At 42.3% G+C, this 15,811-nt stretch overlaps 1 protein-coding gene across 1 annotated transcript in view; it reads left to right on the top strand.

The window, feature by feature from the left end:
* LOC122944133 (sodium/glucose cotransporter 4-like) overlaps positions 1–13,057 on the top strand; it is a 44,904-nt gene extending 31,847 nt beyond the window's left edge. Inside the window, exons 11-17 of the mRNA XM_044302362.1 lie at positions 831–999; positions 1,081–1,296; positions 2,378–2,504; positions 4,303–4,377; positions 6,386–6,727; positions 11,532–11,645; positions 12,891–13,057. Coding sequence (XP_044158297.1) covers positions 831–999; positions 1,081–1,296; positions 2,378–2,504; positions 4,303–4,377; positions 6,386–6,727; positions 11,532–11,645; positions 12,891–13,057 — 1,210 coding nt within the window. The remainder of the gene's footprint in view (positions 1–830; positions 1,000–1,080; positions 1,297–2,377; positions 2,505–4,302; positions 4,378–6,385; positions 6,728–11,531; positions 11,646–12,890) is intronic.
* Positions 13,058–15,811: the final 2,754 nt, after the last annotated feature.

Here is a 15,811-nt window from a genome sequence, read left to right as displayed (position 1 = left end):
GTACCAGTGTAATCCTTTACAATTATTTGATGTATGACGGGTAAGTAGCAGGTGATTTATTGCTAAGTCAATGTTCACAGGACACAGATTTGCAAATCTGTTGAGGATTTTTCTGAAAATCCACAGCAGACATCTGCAGCTATAATTAGGATATCAGCTGTGGATCCTCATGCAGTTTAGCCCCATTGTAATTTAATCGGTGGTGTTTCTCTCAAACTCTGCAGCAAAAATGAACCTGTTAGTGGGACATTAAACATCCTATTCATATGCATTGCCAGGCGATCGTCAGTGAAATGTTGTACGTGTGAACATGGGCTAACATTAGATCATGTCCAACTCAAAGTCACATCTGCATGTCTGTTTGGTCAACGTGCAACCAGTTTTTGAGAACTTCGGACGCGAAATAGAGACACATGAAAAGTTTATATTTCTGAGGACTCTCGTGCTGAGAACCTGATCGATACACAGAACAAGTCTAAGCAATTCTCTGCAGAATGCCACGCACGTTTTGCTCCTGTTGGCTTCTCTTGGCATCATTCAGTAGATGTGACAATTGTTCATGTGACCACAAAAATTCAACTGGAGCAGAAAGCAGTGGATCTCTGCCAGTCCCATCTGCTAAAGGAGTTATTTCATGAAGGTAGCCCTTCTCTATTTAGAGGATATGGACAACACAGAGGGGGATCTCCTGCTCAGTACCAAGTGGAACCAAATGCATGCCCAATAAGGGTGGCTCCTGTTCGGGTAGACTTGAGCCATCCATGTATTACATCTATGTAATACTACATTTCTCCTAAAAGCTCATAAACATCCATGTTTCTCCTTCGCAGGGTCTTCATTATCATTCTGGCGCTTATCAGCATCTTGTGGATCCCCATAATACAAGCCTCACATAATGGTCTGCTCTTTGACTATGTACAGTCTATCACCAGCTACCTCTCTCCACCTGTCACTGCAATATTTATTTTGGCAATTTTTATCAAGAGGGTCAATGAACCTGTAAGTGTCTGCTAGTAGGTTTCTATTGTATCTGCTGAACATATCGAACACTGACACTAAATGTGTTGCATCTATTGACAGGGTGCGTTCTGGGGTTTGCTTATTGGCCTGGTGGTAGGCGTGATACGAATGATCATGGATTTTGTGTATGTAGCTCCAAATTGTGGAGAGGAGGACACAAGACCTTCAGTACTCAAGGATGTCCACTACTTGTATTTTGCAATCATTCTGTTCGGATTGACGTCAATTGTCTGTATTGCGATCAGTTTGTGCACAAAAGCCATACCAGATGATAAGGTGAGGATACAATGGGGTTCGCTCGGCACTAGGTTTTAGTGCATTGTTTCTTCTTCTTTTAGCGTATCCATCTTAAAGTTAATTTGACAGCTAAGTCTGTAGCCCATATCTTTACTTTCTTAACAGCTCATAAACACTCATTTAAGCTAAATTATGGAACTCTTTGCCAGAGAAGATTGTGATGATGAAGTCACTAAAAGAGTGCGAGAAGGGCCTGAATGCATTTCTTAAATATGATAATATTACAAATGATAGTTACTAGAATTCTGCAGAAGGGTCGTTGATCCAAGAGGTTATTTTGATTGTCTCATTAGAGTTGGGATAGAATTTTTTCCCTAAAATTAATAAAATTGGCATCTACCTCATTGGTTTTTTTTTGGCGTTCCTCTGGATCAATGGCTGAACTGAGTGATGTATGTATTTTTTCAGCCTTGCAATCTATGTTGCTATGATCGTACTGGCAAGATTTTATGCTAAATGAGTATTTATAAACTGTCATGAGAACTAGAGATAGGAGCTAAAGATTGAGCTGTCAGAGCAGCTCTTAGACAGATTCACTGAGAAGTAGAAGTACAGTAACAGTCTGCAAATGCAGGGAAAGTGATAGAGGAAAAACTATTGAAAATGTTAAATAGAGAGCAACTAGACATTTTTAGCTTGTATAGTGCTCAAGTGTTTCTCTGTAGTGAATAGTGACCATTTCAATGCCACTGCCTCTAAGTATCAATGTTCAAGTGAGCTCTGTCCCATGGCATGGCTGAGCTGCTGGGTCTTAGTAGACCCATATCAGCTGTGGCAATAACTAATGTCATAACAGGGAGCTATTGAGGCAGCAACATTTTTGTAAGTCTCAAAAACTTCTTGCCCCAATGGAAAAATCCATAATAAGGTTCTGTACCTACCATGTGCCATTTATAATAATGGTGTTTTCATGTGGGGCAGGTGGACCTTTAGAGAGAGAGAGAGAGAGAGAGAGAGTGTACTATATCTCTAGGTCTAAAGGGATAGGGCACTGCAGTGGTAATTCTTCGTAGTCCAGAACCCTGTCAAAATGTTAACTTCTTTCTTTCATCATTCCTAGCTTGGTCGTATGACTTGGTGGACTCGAAAAAGATCTGATCAAACGGTTTGCCCAAAAGAGGAAATTAATGGTTTACAGGATATTGCTGCAACATCTTCAACTATTCCACCTATTGAGGAAGAGCCAGGTGAAGGAGATTTTTCACTCTGTAATCTTTAAGTTTAGGGACCTCCACTTAGACCCTCCACCAAAGCACCATTGACCTTTGTGATCAATGTTGAGATGAAATGTTGAACTCTGACAACCCCTTTAGAGAGAGTTCACATCTCTGTTTCATTTTCTATTCTTCTGATCCATCAGAAGAGCAAAAAAAACGGATCCTTTAAAAAAACGGATCCTGTGTATCTGTTGTGCACATTTGGTATCCGTTTTAGCCATTTCCATCTGAGATACATCTTTGAGACAGAACAAAAGTACTGCATGCAATAATTTTTTTTCCATCTGCAAAAACGGATTACAGACGGAAATAGCTGAAACAGATGCCAAATGTGCATAACGGATGCGCAGGATCCATTTTTTTACAGGATCCATTTCTTTCTGTTCTTCTGACAGATCAGAAGAACGAAAGATGAAACTGAGATGTGAACTTTCCCTTAAATGTCATAGACTCCTTACTAGGCATGATATATGCCTAGTAAGGCATGATATAAGGCATGATATATAAATTGCATTTGACAAGGACCTATGACATTTTTTTTTCTTTTTATGCATGCCCTGCCCTAATATCCAAATCATCAGTCCATCCCACCATTCCACAAGATTCTTAAAACTCTACACTCGTGGATCCCTGTGGACTTTAGAGATCTGATATCTTAGGTAGAACTCACATGTATAGGGATCAGATTTTCTATTGAGGTTGGATTTTGCATTACATTTTGGCAAATTTTGATGGAAAATGTGCGCCTAGTGGCCATGCTAGACAAGGGAGCGTGGCTTAGTTCGAAAAGGTAAGGTTTCTCTGGTAAATAGGCATGGCCTAAGATGTGCTATTTTTGCCAAAATATGCCTTACAAAAAGACAGCTTATACGATCAATGGATGCAGAACCACTATTTTAACAAACCAGGTTGACTTAGGGCTAATCCTGGCCGTGCCCTGGTATTCACCTTTGGACCCCTAAACAGGGATTTGGATTTTGGTGCAGGGGACCACCAGGCTCTTATCTCTTGACATAAGCCTGGTGTGTTGACTGCTGACCAACGGGGGTCAGACTCCAGTGAGAAGCACTGAGGGCAAGGCAGCCAGAGTTCATGCAAATCTATGAAATCATTCTGAGGTCAGGGCAGGCAGCAAAGGGTAAATATGGTAAACAGGCACAGGTGGGGTCAGACAGAGAAGGATCAGAATCAGTAAACAAACAGAGGTTGGTACACAAGCAGATGGACAGAGTAACACATATATGCAGGGAACTAGCAAACTAGACTACCTATTGCTCAGACAACCTCCCCTAGGGGATGGTGACTTAAGTACTCTAAGGTGACCAGCCATTCGATAGAACGACTAGGATATGCACACTGGCCCTTTTAGGAGCCAGTGGGTTCTGACACTCATGAACCCTAGGAATGGACCAGAGAGACCTGGTGGGGTGCACTAGCCACGACCTCAAGCAGGAAGAGATGCATGAGACGCTGGTGGTCAGACTTGCTGCTGGTCAGTAGAAGAGGGAAAGCAGGTCCGGACCGTAAGCACAGCAGAGCGACCAGCTGAGTGAGCAATGGGTGCACATGCCGATTTGGAGAAGCGGGACAGCAGCAAACACAGACCACCAGCATAACAAGTAAAAGTTAGCAAACTTTCCGACAGGCAGTCTACAGATGCACCAGAACCATTGTGATAATTCTGGATCACTTAAAGACTGCCTATATATTTCACTCTGGGCTATTGTCTCTTCTTCCCAAAACGGTTTGCTTCTGTTTATGCCCACAGAAAGAGACTTGATGCTACAAGTTGAAACTTTCCAAGACGATTGTTCTGTTCATGAGCAGAAAACAAGCAATGACGGTAAGAACACAGGTTATTCATTCCACAACCCTATACTTCATACATTCAAAACATAAGTTGGATAAGTGTCTGAACCCGGGATAAGCAGGATAAGTTTCTGAACCCAGGAGGTCCAACTGCTGGAACCCAGTGACATCATGAAAAAGGAGGTCCTCTATGAGAATGAAACAGTGCGTAACCACTACTCCATTTACTTCTATGGGACTGCTAGAAATAGTGCCAATTAGTTGGACTCCCAGCAGTCAGACGCTGATCCTCTATCCTCTGGGTAAGAGATAAGCATTGGTTGTATGGAAACCCTTTTAATCTACATTGTACTCCATCTTTAACTTGAGGTTACATTTGACTTGTTGCAAAATCCATCAATACCAAATCGGTGGAGGTTCAACTGTCGGCTACCCGTGCGATCAGCTGATTGAAGGGGCTGTAGCACTCCAGCTTTACATCACCCCATTCATTACTTATCAGACGCAGCTTTGTACTTTCTGTAGCGGCTCTGCCTGGTATTACAGCTCAGTCCCATTTACTTGATTAGGATTGAGCAGCATTGAGCTGTAATATCAGATGAAGGCACTACAAAATATACCGAGCTGTGAAGAGGGTGCAGTCACCAGATCATCACAACCTCTTCAATCAGAAATTCCAAGAAATGTTAATGTATTCTATGTAAACTATGCAGATATGTGATAAATAGAAGATAATCAGCAGGGTCAAAGAGTTGACAACTATACCACTCCAGCCTTTGTGTTTAGAGTCAATCATTTGTTTGCAGTTCGTTTACTTAATTGGGTTGTTGGGGTTCAGAGCTGAACCTGGACATAAGCTCACCTTCACACATTTATGCTTCTGCCTAGCAGTGATCCTGGTTACATCACCACCACTAATGGGCCGACGGCCGATCTGTGCCAGTGACATCATTGGCTCATTACGAGGCAAAAGCCTCCACCTAGTATGCCCATGAGAAACCCAGTAGTGAAGAAAAATCCCTTGGCCTGCACTATGCAGCACAGGGCAAGGAGGACCATCGGAGCTAGAAGTGCTCCGATGCTCCACTGATACAAGCTAAATGTGTAAAGGGGAGCTTATGTCCGTGTTCAGCCCTGAACCTCAACAACCCCTTTAGACAACCCAATGCCACATTATTTTCACCACTCCCCTCTTCATACTAATACAAAAAAATGCCAGGATGCTAAGTGCTGATCAATGTTTCTTCTTATTAATAGATATGCACTAGTAAGTATTCACCCAGAGGTCGGGCCTGCACCTATCTGAGACTGACGGCAGTGTCGGACTGGGGTGCCTAGGGCCCACCAGTAAAATTTATTTTCCCTATTCTTTTACATGACACCACATCCTGAGACTGACTTCCTCTGATAGGACAGGAAAAACACAGAGAGGTTTAAATCCCACCCCTCCCCTCCATCACCAGTCTTTTTCATGTCCTATCAGGGTAGGAAGCAGGAGAGGTGCATGGAAGCTCTTTGGTCCCACCTGTGAAGCATAATGCAGGCTGAGGTCGGATCCGGAGTGCGGCTCTCCTTCCTCTTCTTGAGGCCTGTGCACAGAAGCAGATGGTTGCTGTCCCATGCAAAGATCCCACTGCAGTGATCCAGGTGGATTACATGCAGAGGGGAAGGAAGATGGCTGTCGGAGCAACACTGTGATGCGCTCCCTCCAGCTGCCGATGCATGACGTCAGACGTTGGGGACGGAGCCAGACGTGTTGACGTCATCTCTGGGCACAGCAGGTCCTTGCAGGTCACAGGAAAAATAAAAGGCTGCATGATCTGCTCAATGGCATCCGGACAGTGCTATTCTTTCTGCAGGAGGAAAGCAGTGCAGTGTTTGCTGGCGGACGGGAGTGTTACAGATGAGTGCCCCCGTTACACACGACCCTGGAGCCAAGCCTACAACAAATCTAGGAGTTGTGAGTAGCCTGGTATCAGGCACATGGTGTATCTCCCCTATACCGTGGTTAGCTGATCCTTTTCTTCCTTATAATTTTCCAGGAAAAAAGGATTCTGCTTCAGCTACTAAAGAAACAAGAAAATGTGGAATATGTTATAAGCGTTTACCCAGCACAGGAGCTAAACCCTTATGTAAAGAATGTACTTCTAATGTGGTAAAAGCTGAATCCTCTAGTTTCCTGGAAGATACCAGGACATTAGTTAAAGAAGAAGTTCAGTCCTTACTAGCTTCCTGGGATTCAGCTCCCCCTAAAAACCCTCCTCAAATCATCCGTGATAGTCGCAATCAGGTGTATGACTCGGATTCTGATGTTTTGGAAGTCTCGGACTTTAAACCGAATGAAAAAACATGTGCATCTTCTGACGAAGATAAAGAATATAAATGTTTCTTATTTAATCCGGATTACATTGATGAGCTTACAGTATAAAAGCGATTACAGCCACAATACAGATCAAGGTGCCTAAAAAGCCTAAGTCGGTGCAGGAAGAGATATTTGGGGGGCTGGGGGGAAAAAAGAAAGTCTGTATTTCCAGTTCCAGATAATATTCAAAAGTTAATTAAGTCAGAATGGGAAAGCCAGATAAAGTATCTTTCATTTCTAGGGTTATCAAGAGGAGCTATCCTTTTAACGATGAGGATTGCGCCGATTGGGAGTGGACGCACCTGTGGCTAAGGTAGCAAAACATACCGCCCTGCCATTGGAAGAGTCAGCGCAACTTAAAAACCCCATGGATAGGAAAGCAGAGAGAATACTAAGAAAAACCTGGGAGGCTGTGGCAGCTCTTCTTAAGCAAGGCGTGGCTTCTTCTTGTGTATCTAGAACCCTTAATCTGTGGCTAAAGCAATTGGAGATTCATCCAATCAATAAAACGCCGAGAGATCAGATTCTGGAGAGCATTCCGTTACTAAAAATGGCAACTAGTTTCCTAGCGGATGCTGCGGCTGAATCCGTAAAAAATTCAGCACGCACTGCAGTTTTATCTAACACAGCCAGATGGGTTCTATGGCTCAAAGCATGGGCAGGGGATATTGCATCCATAAACAAGCTCATTTCCCTTCCAAGACAAGATCTTAGAAAACTCCACCGATAGGAAGAAAGGCTTTCCAGAAAAGAGATATAAATCAAAAAGATAGAATTTTCGTGGCGGTCAGTACCAATCGGAACAAAGGAAAGATAAGGGAAAACGGGGAGGTGGAGTTATGCAAAAAGGGGGAGGGGAAGAAATTTCCCTTTCAACCCTAACAGAGGGGAAAGCTCCTCCTCTAATCCAAAACAATGACACCATACATATAGGGGGAAGACTCCTTTTTAAGCACTTGGGAGCAAATAACATCAAATTTGTGGATCCTAAAAATCATGAGAGAGGGTTACCGTATAGAGTTAGAATCTCCCCTCCAGAAAAGTTTGTTATTACCACTCTTCCTCCCTCGCAGCAAGGTACCTTAAAAATCGGCATAGAAGATCTACTAAAATTAGGAACAGTAGAACGTGTCTTGAAAAATCAGCTAGGAGAGGGCCACTACTCTCGCCTACTCTTAATATAAAAAAAAAACAATGGAAACTTCAAGAACAGCAGTAAAATTAATAAAAAGGAGAGTGGTAACGGCCTCAATCGATTTGAGGGATGCTTATTACCATATTAGGATATACAAAACATTGAGTAAATTCCTAAGAGACTAAAATTGCAATCGAGACGAAGGGTCACATTCAACATTATCAATTTGTATGTCTTCCTTTCGGAATTTCCTCAGCGCCAAGAATCTTTACCAAAATCATGACGGAGGTGGTAGCAGCACTAAGACAGGAAGCAATCAGTGTCATTCCGTATCTGGACGATCTTTTAGTGATAGCAGACAGAAAAGGTCTATTAGAAAACCATTTACAGATAGTTCTAAAATACCTCCAATCGTTAGGGTGGATCATCAATTAGGAGAAATCAAACCTTTTCCCCAAGCAGCCGGAAAACGTTTCTAGGGATATCTTTGGATTCCATTTCTCAGAGATCATTCCTTCCATCTCTAAAAATTGGAAAATTGCAAAACTAGATAAGAGAATTCCAAAAGAAGAGATTCAGGACAGCAATGAAGAGTTTAGGAGGTCTCTCATCATGTATCCCGGCGGTTGCTTGGGCTCAATTTAATTTAAGACCCCTTCAGAAACTCATTCCATCCAGGTGGAACAGGTCACAAGTGACCCTAGACAAACAGAAATGTATAGATGGAAATGTAAAAAAAAACTCTTTAAAGTGGTGGCTCATAGACAGCAACCTAAAGAAGGGAGTATACTGGAACGATGAACGACCCCTCGTAATCACGATGGACGCCAGTCTTCGGGATTGGAGGGCTGTAGTTCAGCAGGAAACTTACCAGGGCAAATGGCCACACCTCATAAGAAAACAATCCTCAAATTTGGGAAGCTCTGAAGAAAACATCACATTTATCAAAAGACCATCATGTTCTAATTTATTTGGACAATTCAACAGCAGTGTCCTTCATTCAGCATCAGGGAGAGACGAGACACCCCCTGCTTTAAAGTTTAGCAAACAAAATAATTTCTTGGGCGGAACAAAATATTATCTTGATCTCAGCAGTTCATCTAAAGGGATCTTTAAGTATAAAAGCTGATTACCTGAGCCGTCATGTTCTGGACCCGGGGGAATGGACATTATTCCCAGAAACATTTAAGCTGATAATAGAAAAGTGGGGCAAGCCATCAATAGATCTTTTTGCCTCCCGGGAAAAATTGTCAAATAAATCAGTTTTTCTCCCTCAACCCGAGAGATCTCCAAACTGCGATGGATGCCTTCAATTTGGACTGGACATCTCGCCTAGTTTACACATTCTCGCCCATTCCCTTTATTCCTAAGGTCCTTCAGAAGTTTCAAAGAGAAAAATATACCTTGATTTTGGAAGCTCACTTGTGGCCCAAGAGGAGCTGGTTTGTACTACTAAATTCGCTCAGCATAGAAACCCCCCTTCTACTACCTCTGAGATCAGATCTGTTATATCAGGGTCCTATTCGCCACCCAAATTTAAAAATCCTAACAATGTCGGCCTGGATTCTGAAGAATCCATCCTCTTAAAATTGGGGTTATCTAATAAGGTGGTTTCGACCTTACTCCATAGCAGGAAAGAGAATACAAATAAGGTGTATGTTAAAGTCTGGAGGAAATTCGCCTCTTGGTGTGGAGATTCGTTCGATCAGTTTAGGCCAAATATATCAGCGATCCTAGATTTTCTTCAGGACGGATTAGACCTGGGGCTTTCTCCTAATACCCTTAGAGTTCAGGTTTCAGCATTGGGGGCTTTATACAATACTAGTCTGGCAGAGTTTCCCTGGATAGTCAGGTTCCTGAAAGCAGCATTCAGGAATATGGTAGCCCCTTGGAACCCTAACACAGTTTTGTCAGGGTTAACGTCTGGCAGTTTTGAACCATTAGAATCTATTTCCATAAAATGGCTCACATTAAAAACATTTTTCTGGTAGCTATAACATCAGCGAGACGAGTTGAGAACGATTTTAGTTAGGCCCCAGTTTTTTGCCAAAAGTTGTTTCTACTTTTCATAGATTGCAAGATATAGTAATTCCCTAGTTTTGTCCCAACCCCAAAAATGATTAAGAGGCTATTTTGCATACCTTAGACGTCAGACGAGCAGTACAACGGTATGTTGAAGCGACAAATGATTGGAGAATTGACAAGAACCTTTTTGTCCAATTTAGCGGGCCAAATAAAGGTAAAAAAGATGCAAAAAGTTATATTTCCCGCTGGATAAGAACACTGGTGATGGAGGGGAGGGGTGGGATTTGAACCTCTCAGTGTTTTTCCTGTCCTATCAGAGGAAGTCAGTCTCAGCATGTGGTGTCTGTCTTGGAGACTTCCAGGAAACTGGATTACCGGTTAGTGTAATACTCATTTGGGGGCCAACCATACAGATACATTCAAATATTACCTGCTCACACATGAGAAAGATGCTACCAGATGATTGAATATGGGGGTCCATGCTTTGAGAAGGTAGGTCCTAGTGAGAAGAGGATACTGGCACTTTCCTCTATACCTAGACCAAGTCATCTGAGCTCTGATAGTGTCTATAATAATAAACTAGGGTAGGCTAGTTGAGGTGCCGTACATTGAATATGTGTATGTAGTGCAGTAAGTCTACTGTGTTATGTGCCACTTGTGCAGGGGCTGGGAGACTAGGGGCCCACCTTGCTCAGGGGCCACCAAGAGATTTACTTGTACCCCTGTGGGCCAGTCCGAGCCTGACTGACGGCATATCCTAGCGTTATGCTATGAATTCATACACATACTTAAGAAAGGGGACAGAATTCTCTCAAAATTTGGCAGGTTGCATCTAGAATGCTCCATCCAACTCCAGAATTGACTTTGATGGAAGATGCCACAAAAACAACAAAACGAGAACAATAGCTGGAACTTCATGAACTTTGATGGACTGAAATTTCGGATTAATACTTTGTATAAGTTTCTAGTGCCTATTTATTAATAAGAAGAAAAGTTGATCAGCATTCAGCCTCCTGATATTTTTTGTATTAGCAGGGAGAGGGGAGAGGGTCTGATTAGTCTACCTAGTTCATTTCACAGACAGCTACTGTGTAACTGACTTATCAACTCTAGGTAAGTGATATACATACCCTACGAAATGCAATAACTGCTCTAATGAAATCATAGCTGGAAATTGGAGAAATCGTTGTTTAGTAATTAGTAATATGTTTTACTACTGTTGCTTTTGAATTTACAAGTAATATACCATAAGCATATAAAGCATATTACCCTCTAAGAGTGCATTACTGACTGTACTACTAGCTGTTAAGCATCCAGGGCAACCAGACTGAATACTGTACACTGGTACTTTCCCCCCCAGTTTAATATCTGTCTGGCCTTTAAATGATATCAACCAGCCTCTTCTGAGTATAAGAAAGCTTTTGCTGCCACCTGTTGTCCATAACTTGCATTGTAGATACACTTACGTTAAAGAGTTATACCCATCTCAGTTTTGACATGATGGGAATGTTTGAATCCTAGTGCAGAATAACTATGGTAGTGTTGTCAAATGACAGCTAACACGTGGCTAGTTTTCCATGGACATGATGTGGACCATAGATTTTTCTGTACTCCACTATATCCTCCTGACCAGGGTGTAATGATTATGTCTGCTTTCTTCTTACAGCCTCAACACATTCTTGGTGGAAAAAGTTGTACTTCTGGTTCTGCGGTATCTCCATGCAGCCTGAAGCAAAACTTTCCAGAGAAGAAGAGATGAAGTTTCAGAGCAAGTTGACCAGTATTGAAGAGAAGCCACTCTGGAGGAACGTGTGCAATGTCTATGCCATCATCCTCCTCATCATCAATGTTTTCCTCTGGAGTTACTTTCGATAAACTAAAGTGACAGAACAATGTAAAGTTGGAGGCAGAGTTTCAACTGGCAACAATTGTAGAGTACCACAACCAGAGCTTTCACCGTGAACCTTGGATCTCCTATGCCTTGTAAGAGAACTCCCTAGAAGTACCATGCTTTTCTATTGAATATATTCCCTAACTCTATTCAAAAAGTTTTCAAGCAGTAAAATGTACAGTATTTAAAGTGTACCTGAGTTTTCAAAAAAAGTTTGCATAGTGTGTTTCTTTGTACATTCATCATTGTGAAGGAACAAGTCTTTTTCTTTTCTTAGTGTACTTGTCAGCCTAATTATATCCCTCATCAGTAGCACAGCTAGATGCATTTCTCTTACAAGCAAGAGGCATCTCCCTTCTGTGATATCTGCTAGCACTGTACTGCTGCAAAGTCCTTTCCCTTACTTCCCACTATACTTCTTTTCAGCTCCTAATCTCACAGAACAGATAAAGAGGGAGGAGATCACACCTACTGAACGACAGGATGCTACTGTGATCTTCAGAAGCAGTGTACAAGCAGTTCTTTTATCAGGCTGAGGATCTCAGCTCTGAGATGTCCCCACTTGTTCTTCTGTGTCTCTCTTACTAGGGACGGATCTTGTCCGACAACAGGCAGTGGACAGCAAATTAGGTGAAAGTGCATAATGACGAAATCCTGCCACCAGACAGGGCCTCTCCTGGGGGTCATGTGATCCTCCATCTTCATATCCCCTGCCCTGCTGTGCTTGCCACTGTAACATGTAAAATGGCAGACATAATTTTGCACGAAATCAAATCGCCAAAACTTTGGCTTTGTTCAGAAGTGGAATTTTTGAAGAATTCTAAACTAATTTAATTAGTGTAGAGTTGATTCACTAATGTGCACCAAAACGAATGAATCGCTGATATGATCTTATTCTTCATCACTAATATATGCAGAAATAAGATATTACTGTGTCCTGACCTACGTGACATTACTGATTCTTAGTTTGTAGTTTTATTAAATATCTTTTTATTAGCCATATCAATCTTCTCCGGTGTTTGATTGGTGATCTGGAGTATGAAAACCATTCATGCTCAAGTTATCTGTATGTTATGACTAAGGACATTGATTTGACTAAAACGAGTAAGTAGTATCTTGCCTCTTTTTGTATAGATTTTATGGAGGATGCTACAACTATTGTTGAGCAAATCGGACTTCGATGTGAATTTCAGGCAAAAGATTTCATCACTATAGTTAAAGAAAAGAAGTCTGCACATAATAGCACTGGCAGTGTAGCTGACAGCTGTATAAATTTAGAAGCGGGCAAACATTACAAATGAGGAGTAATGGATTTGGCCATGTCTTCCTCCTTTAAGGAGGGAGATAAAATCCTATCAGGTATATTACAGAAAGGAATAAAAAATGGAATTGCAAAATTTAGAAATAGGGAAAATAACTATATTGATGGGGGTAGGGTGTTGCTGACTATTTGAATAGATATTTTTGCCCAGGTGCTGTTGATGACCAGATGTTTGGCCAGGGCATTACCTCCAGTGTTTTGGAGGCTGATGCTTTACATGAACTTGCATGATTGAAGTTAAGTAAGGCAATAGGTCTAGATGGTGTCACCCCAGTGTTCTTAAAGGGGTATTCCGGTTACCATAAATATAACTTATGTTTTAGACTATTGCCTAATTTTAAGTACATTTCACATATTTACCGTTCAGTAGTTATAAAAGTAGTTTTCTTCCTCCCACTGAGTTTCCTCATAAATTACCATGGCATCGACCAGTAGTTCTGAACCTTTGTTAGGTCGAGCATGCTCAGTGTGTTGCTATCAGTTCTCTAGCTAAATGTCTTGTGAAACAAAGGGAGTGTGAGTGTGCTGCTGATTAATAAATCATCAACATAAAGCCAATCAACACTCACAGCAGGAAAGTTAGTGATTGTAGTTTTGTGAGGGAAGATCAGGCATCATGATTCTCTGTGTGTTGCAGGCTCACAGCAGGAGCTAAACACATGGATTGCAAGGTAAATTGAAGCTCTAGTTATATGTATAGGTATGGGTTCTGGTTGGATCACACCTTGCAGCCTTAATGCAGTTTTTCAAAAATGAAGTTACTTTACCGGAATACCCCTTTAAATAAATCCAATCTGTGATTGCTGCACCTATCACTGGAGATGTCAGAAAAGGTTAAAGGATGAGCTTCTAAAATGGTGGAAAGCAATAAATAATCACCGTTGTTTCACACATCTCTGTACAGTATAAAATGAACATCTTGCAATCTATCTTCTCAGAGAAATACGCCTTGTTCTTTGGTTAACAGCTGCCCCCAGTGATAAAACAATTTAGTGAAAACCAAAACACAGTTCACAGAAGGTTCAGACCCATAGAAATCTATAGAGAGGGGGGTAAACAGCAGGGTGAGACAAAGAGAACCCAATATCAATCAGCAGGTATTAGTAAGTGTTACATTTCCCCCAAGTGGTTTACTCGCATCACTACTGCTCAGTACTTATCCACCATCCTATATGGTGCTTCTGAGGGATTTTGTGTAAGAGACAGTTAGGCAGCAGAATTTGCCGTCTCTGTGTATTCTATGGGAAGACATCATAGAAGTTAGGAGCAAGGGCCTGCTGATCTGACCATCATAAACATTCTGGGCGAGGACCTTCTGCCGTTTTGGTGACTCTAGATAACCTGGGGCCGATCGCACATCCCCGTGATGGCGATGATCCATTTGGATGTCTGCCCTATCAATGTTATTTTCAGCCCAAGCTATGTAAACCATGGGTAACGGGGGAATCATGGTTCGATTCCGGGGAGGGAGCCTGAGAAACAGCTACAGCTACCACATCCAAGCAAGGCAGCATGCGCGCAAATTACCTATTAGGTATAATTAGGTGAGGGCCTGCTGGTGAGCTGACCCTGTAAAAGATTGTAGGTGAAGACCTGCTGGTGAACTGACCCTGTAAAAAATTATATGCGAGGGCCAGCTGGTGAGCTGACCCTCAAAAAAATTATATGCGAGGGCCTGCTGGTGAGCTGACCCTGTAAAAGATTGTAGGTGAAGACCTGCTGGTGAACTGACCCTCTAAAAAATTATATGCGAGGGCCAGCTGGTGAGCTGACCCTCTAAAAAATTATATGCGAGGGCCTGCTGGTGAGCTAACCCTCAAAAACATTATATGCGAGGGCCTGCAGGTGAGCTGACCCTGTAAAACATTATATGCGAGGGCCTGCTGGTGAACTGACCCTCTAAAAAATTATATGCGAGGGCCTGCTGATGAGTGGACCCTGTGAAACATTGTAGGTGAGGGCCTGCTGGTGAGCTGACCCTATAAAACATTATATGCGAAGGGCATATATGCGAGGGCATTAAATGCGACAAATAAGCATGTGTTGATATGATAGAAGGAGGATGAGAAAAGGAAGATTCAACCATATACCCTTGTTTGTGGTGGAAGGGGTGCATGGGAATACAGTGTATTCAGTACATTATAAACGACACATTTAAAGTGCCTTTATGTTCATCAGCTTTCTGGTGGTGTAGTCAAGACGTCATGGTCAATCCCGGCCTTGTTCATTTAAGAGTCAACCTGTCAGCAGTTTTAGTTGACAGACAGATACTCTTATCTGTTACAATGCCACCAGCAATATTAAATACCCGCTCAGACAAAACGCTGGCGGCAGGGCAGGCCAGCACCTCCAAGGCGTAGAGCGCCAGTTAGTGCCACGTGTCAAGCTTGGATACCCAGTAGTTGTAAGGCACTGAGGGATCATTGAGTATGCTGACATGGTCTGCTATGTACTCCTTCACCATCTTCCAAAAATTTTCGCACCTTGTGACACTAGGCCATGCATCAGGGTGAGGGTGCTGGCAGGGTGTCATGAAACTGTCCCAGGCTTTGAAGAGTGTTGCCCTGCCTCTGTTGGAACTGCTGTGTGTTCCCCTTGTCTCTCCTCCTCGGTTGGCCAAGGAACTACAGACTCTGCCGCGAGCGTTGTCAGATGGAAATATTTGGAGTAATTTTTCAACAAGGATCTTCTGGTATTGCACCGTTTTGCTCGTCTTCTCCACCAGAGGAATGAG

Source organism: Bufo gargarizans, chromosome 7 (genome assembly GCF_014858855.1).
Source record: "Bufo gargarizans isolate SCDJY-AF-19 chromosome 7, ASM1485885v1, whole genome shotgun sequence".
Lineage (NCBI taxonomy): Eukaryota > Metazoa > Chordata > Amphibia > Anura > Bufonidae > Bufo > Bufo gargarizans.
Note: the sequence above shows the minus strand (reverse complement) of the source record. Positions and strands in the feature narration are given on the sequence as shown.